Below are 12,506 nucleotides of genomic sequence, written 5' to 3'. Positions count from 1 at the left end.
TCAGTTTTCATTCCAATCCCAAAGAAAGGCAATGCCAAAGAATGCTCAAACTACTGCACAATTGCACTCATCTCACACGCTAGTAAAGTAATGCTCAAAATTCTCCAAGCCAGGCTTCAGCAATACGTGAACCGTGAACTTCCAGATGTTCAAGCTGGTTTTAGAAAAGGCAGAGGAATCAGAGATCAAATTGCCAACATCCACTGGATCATGGAAAAAGCAAGAGAGTTCCAGAAAAGCATCTATTTCTGCTTTATTGACTATGCCAAAGCCTTTGACTGTGTGGATCACAATAAACTGTGGAAAATTCTGAAAGACATAGGAATACCAGACCACCTGACCTGCCTCTTGAGAAACCTATATGCAGGTCAGGAAGCAACAGTTAGAACTGGACATGGGACAACAGACCGGTTCCAAATAGGAAAGGGAGTACGTCAAGGCTGTATACTGTCACCCTGCTTATTAACTTCTATGCAGAGTACATGATGAGAAATGCTGGGCTGGAAGAAGCACAAGCTGGTATCAAGACTGCCAGGAGAAATATCAATAACCTCAGATATGCAGATGACACCACCCTTATGGCAGAAAGTGAAGAGGAACTAAAAAGTCTCTTGATGAAAGTGAAAGAGGAGAGTGAAAAAGTTGGCTTAAAGCTCAACATTCAGAAAACTAAGATCATGGCATCTGGTCCCATCACTTCATGGGAAATAGATGGGGAAACAGTGGAAACAGTGTCAGACTTTATTTTTGGGGGCTCCAAAATCACTGCAGATGGTGATTGCAGCCATGAATTTAAAAGACGCTTACTCCTTGGAAGGAAAGTTATGACCAACCTAGATAGCAATATTAAAAAGCAAGACATTACTTTGCCATCAAACGTCCGTCTAGTTAAGGCTATGGTTTTTCAAGTGGTCATGTATGGATGTGAGAGTTGGACTGTGAAGAAGGCTGAGGGCCAAAGAATTGATGCTTTTGAACTGTGGTGTTGGAGAAGACTCTTGAGAGTCCCTTGGACTGCAAGGAGATCCAACCAGTCCATTCTGAAGGAGATCAGCCTTGGGATTTCTTTGGAAGGAATGATGCTAAAGCTGAAACTCCAGTACTTTGGCCACCTTATGCGAAGAGTTGACTCATTGGAAAAGACTGTGATGCTGGGAGGGATTGGGGGCAGGAGGAGAAGGGGATGACAGAGGATGAGATGGCTGGATGGCATCACCGACTCGATGGACATGAGTTTGAGTGAACTCCGGGAGTTGGTAATGGACAGGGAGGCCTGGCATGCTGCGATTCATGGGATCACAGAGAGTCGGACACGACTGAGTGACTGAACTGAACTGAACTGAAGATAAAGCATGTCCCACTCCGGTCCCACCCCCAGCCCCATCAGCCATCCTATATCCACTGTGCCCACATGTTTCTCTTCTCTCCAATCCATCTCCAGTGCGACCCCTACCCCAGGCCTCTGTGCCCTCACCTGGTCCATCACAATAGCTTGATGATTCCTAGCCCTCCCTCCTACCGCACACTCCCATCTTTTCAGAGCAGACAGTTCTTAGAAAAACTGAAAACATGCCGTGTCCCTGCCTGAAATTCTGCACTGCCTGCTGCACCTAGGAGGTGGGGACTCCTGCCAGGTCTACACTGGCCTGAGCCTGTCCACCCAGCTCTGCGAGGACCCCCCAGCCCCTCCCCACCTCCGCCTTGCGAAGGGCTCAGCACTGCTGTTGTTCTTTGAAGTCACCCACCTTTCCCCACTCACAGCCTCTGTCTTTGTTGAGCCCCCATCTGGGGGGCTCCTGGCACTTCTATCCAGACGGGCTGCTTTTCCTTCTCTGGGTCTCCTTTTAAACAGGGCCTCCTTGAGGAGCCCTGCCCAGGGCACCAGATCTAATGCTATCCTAAAACCACAGCATACTCCCTCTCATGTTACCCGATACTGCGGTTTACAATAAGAAATACATGTTTGGTCTTCGTCCTCAAGTCTGGCACAGAGCTCCTAAAACCCGTGCAATTTCCTAAGTGATGAGAGAGACCAAGGTATCTTTGTTGGAGAACCAACCACGTGGTTGTATGTGCATGCTAAGTCGCTTCAGTCATGTCCGATTCTTTGCAACCTTATGGAGTATAGCCCGCCAGTCTCCTTGGTCCATGGGATTCTCCAGGCAAGAATACGAGAGTGGGTTGCCATTCCCTTCTCCAGCGGCTCTTCCCAACCCAGGGATTGAACCCGCGTCTCTTTATGTCTCTTGCATTGGCAGGTGGGTTCTTTACCACTAGCGCCACCTGAAAGCCCACCCGCGTGGTTAGAGGGCTGGAACTCTCAGCCCAGCCCCCAATCTCCAGGGAGGAGACAGGCGCTAAAGGTTGAATCAATCCCCAATGGCCAATGACTTAATCAAGCATGCTTATGTTACGAAGCCTCCATGAAAACCCAAAGGATGGGGTTCAGAGAGCTTCTAAGATTGCTGAGCATGTGGCAATTGGGGCGGGCTGAACCTGGGGAGGGCATGGAGCTCCATGTCCTTTCTTTACACCCTGCACTGTATCTCTCCCATCTGGCTCTTCCTGAAGTGCATTCTTTTACAATCTTCTTATTTTAAACTATTACTTACTCTAGTAACTGGAAGGTTTCTTCCCGTAGGCTGCTCCAGAAAAGTAACTGAACCCAAGGAGGGGGTCATGGACGCCTCCAATCCACTGCCTGGTCTTTCAGAAGCACAGCCACAATCTGGACTTGTCACTGGCATCTGAAGTCGGGCTTGGGGTGAGCTGGGGTGAGGGCAGTCTGTGGACCGAGGCCTGAACCCGTGGGATCTGATGCGTTCAGACAGATGGTGTTGGAATTGCGGTGAATTGTAGGATACTCAGCTGGTGTCGCAGACTTGCTGGTAGAGTGGAAGCTCCACCCCCAACACACACACACACACACACACACAAAGGAATTGGTACCAGGGCCTCACCAAGCCCCTGTCTTCACTCTCTGACTGCGTGCGTGTGTGCTTTTGTGTACCGCTTTACTGTCTGTCTCACCCACTAGAACACAAGCTCCGTGGCAGAAGGAAAGGTGAACCCCACATTCTCACTACGCTCTCAGTGCCTAGAATAAAGCAGAGCCCACACTAGACACCCAGGACATGTGTGCTGAATGAATGAATTTCCATTTATAACAAAATCTGAAGAAACGCTCGGGGTACTTAAAGAGTTATGATTTTACTCATATATTTTGCTGAATAATTTGCAAAACAAACACAAAATTTAATGAGAGAGCAAATGTACTTAACCATGCAATTTCTAAGATTCTCCCTGTTAATTTCTCCCCCAAAACACAGCAGTTACCACAGAAAAAATAACTATATATTATGTGAGGATTAAGACCTGCACTTAGGGAATAAAAGGAATTATAGGTATTGATCAACACAACATAACACATTATTCAAGGTTACCATAATTTTCTTTGGCTCTTAGGTCAAACCTACTTAAGGAGCCAACTAGTCACTCTTAAAACATGCTACTAGAAAATTCTTCCAATAGGTGGACCACATTTATGGTCAAAGAAGAAAACAAGGGAATATAAATACTGCTATAATGTTACTGGTCACCATAATCTACAGAAACAACCACATTTTGCATAAACGATGAATTGTTACTTGTCTAATTTATAGGATGGATTTTTCTACTGCCAGAATTAGTTCTGAACATATTCATAAAGACAACTCCTGTAAAAGCTCACAGCTACTTTGTGGGCTAGCCAATTCTTTCTAAACTGCTATAATGCTGTCCTATTGTTCTAGAAAGCGGGGATAAATAGGTTTTATTTCAGCTTTATTTTCTTACAAACATCCATTTAAGTACTGTCCTCAGGGGACATTTGTCAAATCCAGGATCGTTGGGATCAGGCCAAGTACAGTGCCTTGGACTGAGTGAGCATTGAGCAAACTTCTGTGAAATGAATTTAAAATGTGAGAAGGCGTGGCAATATTACAATTCTAAGTACACATCTTTGATTTTAAAAACATTTCACATTTGATTTCAAATATCTCCGTGAATATGTGGCCACTGCTTTCATGTAAGGTCAGCTGAGAAGCATGAGGGCGGAGATAAACGTATCCATGGTGATGGGAGGAGGGAAGGATGGAGCAGCTGGACCAGAGGCGGGAGTGAGCATGCGCAAGGCTTAGCTGGGAAGCTGGGGATGTCCTCTGGCAGGGCTGGAGCAGGCTGGGGGTTGAGATGGAGAGAACCGTAGGAGCCAGATCCTGGGTGACCAGAAGGCTGAGACTTTACCCCTGATGCTGATGGGAACTCTGATATTTATACAGAGTAATTATCTATACATGACATGTTTGTGTTGGAAAATCAACTCTGGTGCAACTGTGGGGAACAAACCGGTGACCATTACCATCACTGAGAAATTGACAAGGAGGGTCTGGGACAACAGGCAGAAATCACCCATATGCCGACTTCCTCTTTCATCTTCTACAGCTGGTGACTTATACCTCAGAAATATAAGGAAAAATGCACGTGCATTTTTACTATTTAACTCTATCTATTCTCCCTTCCAACTTCAGGCCAGTTACTTTAGCTGGAATTGTTTTTAAAAATCCTCTCTCATATAATTCATCCTTTTAAGAAATCTATTTGAGTGTGCCTCTTAGATACCCCAAACCTCTGGGCACTCGAGTTCCAAAATTATTCCCATCTTGGTTCTTTTTGTAGGGAAAAAAAAGAACTATAATAAAGCTCAGTTTTCTATGAATGCCACTTTCCCCCCAGTTGCTAATTGAGGTTCTCTGGGCTCCACAACCTTTGCATATGGTGGGGACGCAGCTAAGAAGGCATGACTTCCATGGCAACTCACATTTGTCCCTTCCCAGATGACACCCACAGCTTTCCAAAAGATACCTACCAGAAAAGCAAACATATATCTATTTCCTTTCATCTTAAAGAACCCATATTCACGCAATTGTACACGAAAAGGAAAGCCATAATTTTTCCAGGTGGATCACATCACAATGAACTACAACCTTGCAAGTACCCTGAAGTTCATCTTCTGTCTTAGCCTTCTTTAAATAATTTCCCCCCACCAAATACTAGCATTCCCTTGGAATTATGCTGTTTTCCTGTTTATTTTTAAATGCTGTTTTCCATTGTAAATGTCAATTCATTCTGTACTTAGGATTCAAAAGTTACATTTGACCCTAACGAAGTTCATGAAACAAAGCAACCTCCTTGTAAATGTAGTTCTGAAACTGTACGAATTTATCATTGGGAAATTGCCAATAAAAAAGGCATTCAGGAGGTACTGTTAAGGACCTAGGCTCTTTTAACAAAATGCAATTATCCACTCTGTGTCTGTTTCCTCTCTGTAAGATAAGGGTTTGGATGACACGATTTCAAAGATTCCTTCAGACTCAAATTCTTTGATTCTCCATCAAGGCAGCAGAATTCTGGCATAAAAGCATAATACAATACTGCTGGCTACCTCTATTTCCATCTTGCCGGAGAAAACGATTTTAATGCCCATCCAACCTGAAAAAGTAGGATTTAATTTTTAAAAATGACAGAAAAATAGATTAGCTCTGAATTTTTCCCTTGTAATAAAGACTTCAGAATTTACTCTTTCCTAATTCAAAGTCGTGCTCCTTAGACCCAAAGGGTGCCTGTTTTTTGTTCTCTGGAGTGCCAACATTAACACTAAAGTTAAAATTATAGATGCCAGTAAAATTACCACACACAGTAGATACCATGACTCATAAAAACAGTCAAACATGCCTGTAAAATGTATGGTGGGTACAGCGATAATACAAGTCTATTCCTTTAACAAGCTGTTCAGAGGATGAAGAATGTTGCCAAGGTTTATCTTCCATACCCCTGGGGCTGAGGAAATCATAAGCTCTCTGAGGTTAAGAGAACAGCTTCTCAGAAGCAGAACATCACACAAATCTTGGTGTTTTACAATTAAGTTTAATTTATTAGCCCTGATTTTATGTATATATGTTGTTTTTGGGTCTTTTAACAGATGTTCTTTTTTTTTTTTTTTAAAGCCATTCTAAAAAAAAACACACACAGCCCCTTCCTATATACCCTCCTGCAGACAGAAATACCCTTTCAGCAGGGCAGAACACATAAGCATCATCAACTTACATGATGCTTCATTTTAAGCAGCTTTCCCTAGAAATCAAATTACGGTACTTGACTTTCAAATGTCTGTATCGGAAATTTAAAAGGAAACTGGCACTGAAAAAGGATCTTTTACCAGTTTACTGCATGTCTGGCTTAATGCCACTGATCTCAGAAATTTAAGGTTGAATGTCAATTGCAATCATCAATGGCACTGACAATAAAATTTTTTTTTTAATATTTAGAAACTCTCTAAATTCGAAAGTCTCTTTCGAAAGCTCCCTGGTACTTTATTTCAAGTCTTGGTGTAGTTCTCGTAAAAAAGATCTAACTCCTCAGCTATTACTTGAATAACTTGTTTTAATTCAAAAGAGAATGTAAATAAGAAGGTCTCGTTAATATTACTACAGTTAATGGTGTCGATCAGCTATGACTTACTAAGAAACTTCTGCTGCTGCTGCTGCTGCTGCTGCTGCTAAGTCGCTTCAGTCGTGTCCGACTCTGTTCGACCCCACAGACGGCAGCCCACCAGGCTCCCCCGTCCCTGGGATTCTCCAGGCAAGAACACTGGAGTGGGTTGCCATTTCCTTCTCCAATGCATGAAAGTGAAAAGTGAAAGTGAAGTCGCTCAGTTGTGTCCGACTCGTAGCGACCCCATGGACTGCAGCCCACCAGGCTCCTCCGTCCATGGGATTTTCCAGGCAAGAGTACTGGAGTGGGGTGCCATTGCCTTCTCTGAAGAAACTTCTAATGAGAGTTACATACGAGTGGTCACAGTGGCAGACGGCACATGTGCACAAACACAAATGGGCTGGTGTCCACCGTTACCATCTATTTCGCAGTCCATCTAATGCAGAGACGCACCAGGTAGCTCTAACGACAAATCAATTGCTTCACTGGTTTGCAGAAGAAACCTGTTATCTTCCCCAAGCTACAAGCTTTCATTAGTCATATTAGCTAACACTCTCATTACCGAGATTGGACTACTGATAAAAATAAATAAATAAACAAACTGTCTGAGGATAAGCAGAGATGGACAAACCACAAAGGGTGGAGAATCAGATAGGGAAGACAATCGATGGATAGGGAGAAGTGAGAGCTCCCTGGCTCAGGAGCTGTCTTCACCATCAGCAAGGATGATGACTGGCATCTCTGACCACAAAGATCGAACACGTCTAGACCATGCCACTAGTACAATTGATTGTGAGCTGAAAAGTCAGGATGGAAATAAGAGCCCCTGGGCCAATTTATCTGTTTCTGCAACTCACAAAGCTTTGCTAAGAAGTCTCCACATCATAACCCACGTGGTGTGTATATTTAGGCACTACAGAATAAACCTATTGACACGTCAGGCACTCAAATGCTGTCGAGCAAATAGGTACTGCATATATAGATGAGGCAAGGTAAGACCCTGCTAGCCACTGAGATTGGGCAAGGAAATGGCAACCCACTCCAGCATTTTTGCCTGGGAAATCCCACGGACAGAGGAGCCTGGAGGGTTATAGTTCCCAGGGTGGCAAAGAGTTGGACATGACTTAGCAACTAAACAACAACAAACCACTGAGATGTTTTTCCATCAGCAATCTCCTCGCTCTCCAGTCCCTCATCCAGAGCTAAGTTAAGGCCGTTTACCTCCAGCAATAAAATCAGTGAAATACCAGTCCTAGATGACCACAGGTAATAAGAGCTCTCAGATGTCATGCAATTCTGTAAGTGAAAGTCACTCAGTCGTGTCCAACTGTTTGCGACCCCATGGACTATAAAGCCCGTGGAATTCTCCAGGCCAGAATACTGGAGTGGGTAGCCTTTCCCTTCTCCAGGGGATCTTCCTGACCCAGGGATCAAACCAGGGTCTCCTGCATTGCAGGCAGATTCTTTACCAACTGAGCTACTGGGGAAGCCCCAACTCTGTAAGGAACTTGGCTAACCGGAGTCCTGTGTAATATGCGTGTTTTCCTTTTCTTCGTTATAAGCACATCACATAGGACAGCATCTAAATTTCTATTTTAAGCTACTTCTCTTCCGTCTCCATTCCGTATGGGAACCTAGCCTGACAACAGAGACATAGCAGATGCTCCAAAATCCATGGATGCTATTTCTCAACTATAGTTCAATATAAATCAATCTAAAATTTCCAGAGTCACTCTCTTTCATTCTTCCTAAGTTAGAATCACCATAGCTAATTCTCAACCTTTGCAGTCTTTGCTTAATCTGTTTAGGTCCTAACTACACTGTGACCAACTTCTATAAAATACAATCATAATAGAACAATTAAATGCAGTTCAAAAATATATACTGATAATTCCCAAATTAAAATCAAATCATACAGAATGACTGCAACCAGCTCCCCAAGGACTGCACATCTACCACCCCTTCCAACAGTTATTGAAAGAACTATATACAGGTACAAAGGGACAAGAGATACAAAAAGCCAGACACACACGCACACACACAGAGGAAACTCCCAACGCACTGTACCAGAAGTCACTTTTCTTTCAAAAGTATGGCATTACAAGACAGTGGTAGAGGCCACGGACTTTGTTAGCCAAAACTTTAAGTTCAGAGCCCAGTTCTGTTCCTCATTAGCTGTGTCATTTGGAGCAAATTAATTCATTTTTTTTTTTTGAGTCTCATTGTCTTTTTCCTAAGGTATACACTGTGATGCTCACCTCATAGAGTTATGGAAGGGATTAAATGAGATAATGGATGCTGAGTGCTGACATGGTCCTTGAGACATAACAGATATTTAATAAGTAGTAGTTAGTATTATTGGAGAAGGAAATGGCAACCCACTCCAGTGTTCTTGCCTGGAGAATCCCAGAGACGGGGGAGCCTGGTGAGCTGCTGTCTATGGGGTGGCACAGAGTCAGATAAGACTGAAGTGACTTAGCCGCAGTTAGTATTAAAATGATCATCCCCAAGCCCACCTAAATTTATTCCATTTACTCTTTTACGATGTTTGAATTTCTACTAATAAAAAATAATTTGATCCTTTAAAAAAAGCTTTTAAGAAATAATCTAAGGCATCAGTGGGAAACAGAGAGGGCAGCAGTCGTTCTCACTCTGGCATGAATTAGATTGATTAGATTGCTCTCTTCTTGATTCTTGCCTGTGAGCATGGGCACTGAGTGAATGGAATATTTTGCCTGGGAGGCAGAAAAGTTAAGATATAACCTATTATAACATATAGCATTTAGGATGTATTATTGGGCTGGAAAGGATTGGGAAATATGCATTACACAGGGATTTTGGAAATAGAAAAACACTAAAAGACGGGAAATTGTTTGGACAGAGTCACAGGGATATAGAGAATGTTGGCCTATTTTAAGATTTTTGGCTGGGCCGATCTTTTACCTAAGAAAGGGAAAGGAAACTCAGCACTTCAGTACCCTTATGTGCTGAAGATCAGTGATGCTAGGAGTTAAATAATTTCTAATGGAACCTGGGATGCAAAGAGTCATCACGATCATTTCCTCTAATGAAAACATCCTATAGAATTCAAAAAAGGGACTGCCATACAAAACATTAGAACTCTTTGCAACCCCATGGACCTTAGCCTGCCAGGCTCCTCTGCCCATGGAATTCTCCACACAAGAACACTGGAGTGGGTTGCCATTTCCTTCTCCAGGGGATCTTCCCGACCCAGGGATCCAACACAGGTCTCCTGCATTACAGGCAGATTCTTTACCATCTGAGCCACCATGGAAGCTTACTCCCTACTTAAGAACAGTTTGTCCAAGAATATTATTCTTCCTATTCAAGTAAATCATAACCAGTGTCCATATTTAAGGGACTCACCTTCACATCTGGTCTTAACAACAACAATCCTTTACCAGCAGTGTAAGCTGCTGTCTGTAAACATACCTCAAAGTAAGAACAATCATCATTTCTAGAGTTACAGTTAACTCCTGAGGTCTACCTCAGCATTAACCCATCCCGAAGAAGACTGTTAAAATGCACAAACAGCATTCTCACCCTTTATGACAAATAAATGCTTTTTGAACCATCTCTGTTCTTAATCAACTACTTACTGCCCGCTTTCCATGTGAGGGCAACCGCTAGAGAAATGAATTGTAGAGGAAGGCACAAATATTCATCTTTGCCTTCAGCGGGCTTACAATTTATATGGGGAAACATGATATAAACGTGTAAAAATACAAGCAATTATAATGTGTTCAAATTACTGTTTCAAACATCCTTAGAAGAGATATAAGAAGAAAATACTTGAATGGCTAGCAGATTAACTCCTCTAATAGGAATCTGGTCTAATTACATCTATCTATCTAGAGAAGTTAATTCTATAATAGGACTAAGACATGATCTCCTACAATCAGAGAAACCCTTCTGTGGGAGGCAGATTTTGAATAAGGTCTTTAAGGATGAGCAGAATTGATGGGTGTGGGGACACTATATTCTCAATATGGTATGACGTGACCAAACATCCTTTGAAACTGACTCAACATCCTCAACTTTGCTTTGAAGATGCCAAGTATTAGTCACAAGGAAGATACAACTTCACAATGAAGAAAGGAAACAAGCGTTCTTTCCTTCAGTGAAAGGGTGAACTATGGGGGTGGATATGAGAGCAAAGAGAGTTCAAGGGGCCTGCCCAAGGTAGGGTTTGTACTATTTTGAAATGTTCTAGTTATTATCACAAATTGCACTTATGACTGTCAGAAATATTTTTTACTAGAAAGTGCTAAAACCATCAATTTGATGAGATTCTAAAACCATGCTTCCAGATTTGCCAAGTTTCACTTTGGAGCATGTAATGTCCCTTTGAGAACCAAATTTTATAGTCTCACCATTTGTTGTTGTTGTTGTTTTAAAAAGAGCTTTTGTGTGAAAAGTCCATGGATGTTGTAAGAAAACAGCCCTGTAATCACCTGGATCCTAAAACAGATGATGATGAGATACGCTTACTTCCTGAGCCGTTAATAGCAACCTCTGTCTGATGTTAGTGCTGGAAACAGCCCCTGCACATATAAATGAGGCTTTCTGGACTTCAGTGCATCGCATATAGGTTAACAGGCCAAATAACACATGAACGTTATTTAGGGATGACATCAAGAAGAAAAAGTTTGCAAATAATGTTTACTGGAATGCCTCCATCAGAGGGGATGAAAGAGCTATATTACAGCTGATGGGAGTGTGGAGCTGTTTAATTATTTCCAATTCACATATCCTACAGTTGACTCTGGTTTCTGATGTGAGGCTGAGATGCATCAGGCTACGGAGGTGGCATCTCGCGGTCACCTCCACGGGGCACCTCTCCTGCCTAAGACTGAGATTGCAGAGGGATTATCACAGCAAGATCACATTTCAGGGGATAGGACACCCTTATCCAAGGGGCTGCAGACATTTGACCGTATTTCTTTGCACACAACCACTCTTGAAAGAAAACGAGGGGAGACCTACCTGGCCCTTTCTGGACTGGCTCCATCCCCCAGGTAGCTTTGGCGCTAAAGCCTGGTGCATGCTAGGGGTTAGCATTCAGGCACAAAAAGGAGCCAGTAACAGAAACGGACGTCCTAGAATCTGGAATAAGAAGAGAGAGTAAACTTTCCAGTCATAATATTCTAAATGAGCATTTCAGAAGGGCTACTGAGGGCCCATGGACCCCACAGGGATCTGGTACTTTACCTGAGTACATCTACTTGAAAAAAGAACTCTCAGCTCTTCTGACAATTCAGGTCTGGAGATACTGGCACAAGTTCAGTTCAAAAGCTTGGCACCAAAAGCACCTTGAAAAGGCTTTATGAATGGACTTTTACCAGTCATGATTTTAGGGGGAAAAAATAATCTTCTTTCCCCTTCTCCCCTCCTGTTCACCCCAACAGCTGGCATCCCAGCCCATGCCCAATCCCGTCCATCACTGGCCCCTGGGGGCCCTGAGCCGACAGCCCACTGCAGTGCCTTGGGAATCGGCAGTGTCTCCTCTGCTGCCTGTCCTCTGCAAAGTGAAGTCACAGGCGTGGATCAGCCAACCTGACTCCTCACTACCCTGCCCAGAATCCTTTGTGAGCCGAAATGAGTCATCACTCCAAGAAAAGCTACAGCCTCCGACTGTCAGTATGGGCTCCTTTGTCTGTGCTGGTGCAGAGACTTTGGGGCTGGGATCGCACCCCCCGCCGCGCCCCCTCGGGGGGCTGGGGGCCGCCAGGGGCACATGGTCCTCTCCAAGGGTGGCCCGGGCCCCCTACCATGCAATGAGCACCAATGCAGATCTTTTCATCATAAAAACAGGAAAAAGGGCAGATGCCTCCGGACTTGGAGAAAACACGTACACATGAACATTGATCTGGCAACGTATACTCACCAGTTCGTAATTATAAATCTGACACATGCGCGCTCTTTTTTTTGGGGGGGGGGGGGGGCGCTTTTTT

The 12,506-nt window shown here is 43.5% G+C and overlaps 1 protein-coding gene across 6 annotated transcripts in view; it reads right to left on the bottom strand.

Moving 5' to 3' along the window:
• Positions 1-12,506, bottom strand: part of STOX2 (storkhead box 2) — a 197,121-nt gene that overhangs the window by 23,599 nt on the left and 161,016 nt on the right. The window contains exon 1 of one of the 6 annotated variants that reach the window (XM_010835746.1): positions 11,539-12,149. The exons of the other annotated variants lie outside the window; for them this stretch is intronic. Coding sequence (XP_010834048.1) covers positions 11,539-11,563 — 25 coding nt within the window. The 5' untranslated portion in view covers positions 11,564-12,149. Of the gene's footprint in view, positions 1-11,538; positions 12,150-12,506 lie in introns of those variants that run through there. 6 annotated transcript variants of the gene reach the window in all.

The sequence above is a fragment of the Bison bison genome, unplaced genomic scaffold, assembly GCF_000754665.1.
Source record: "Bison bison bison isolate TAMUID 2011002044 unplaced genomic scaffold, Bison_UMD1.0 scf7180017864050, whole genome shotgun sequence".
NCBI lineage: Eukaryota > Metazoa > Chordata > Mammalia > Artiodactyla > Bovidae > Bison > Bison bison.
The sequence above is the reverse complement of the archived record's forward strand: the minus strand, read 5'-3'. Positions and strand labels throughout refer to the sequence as shown.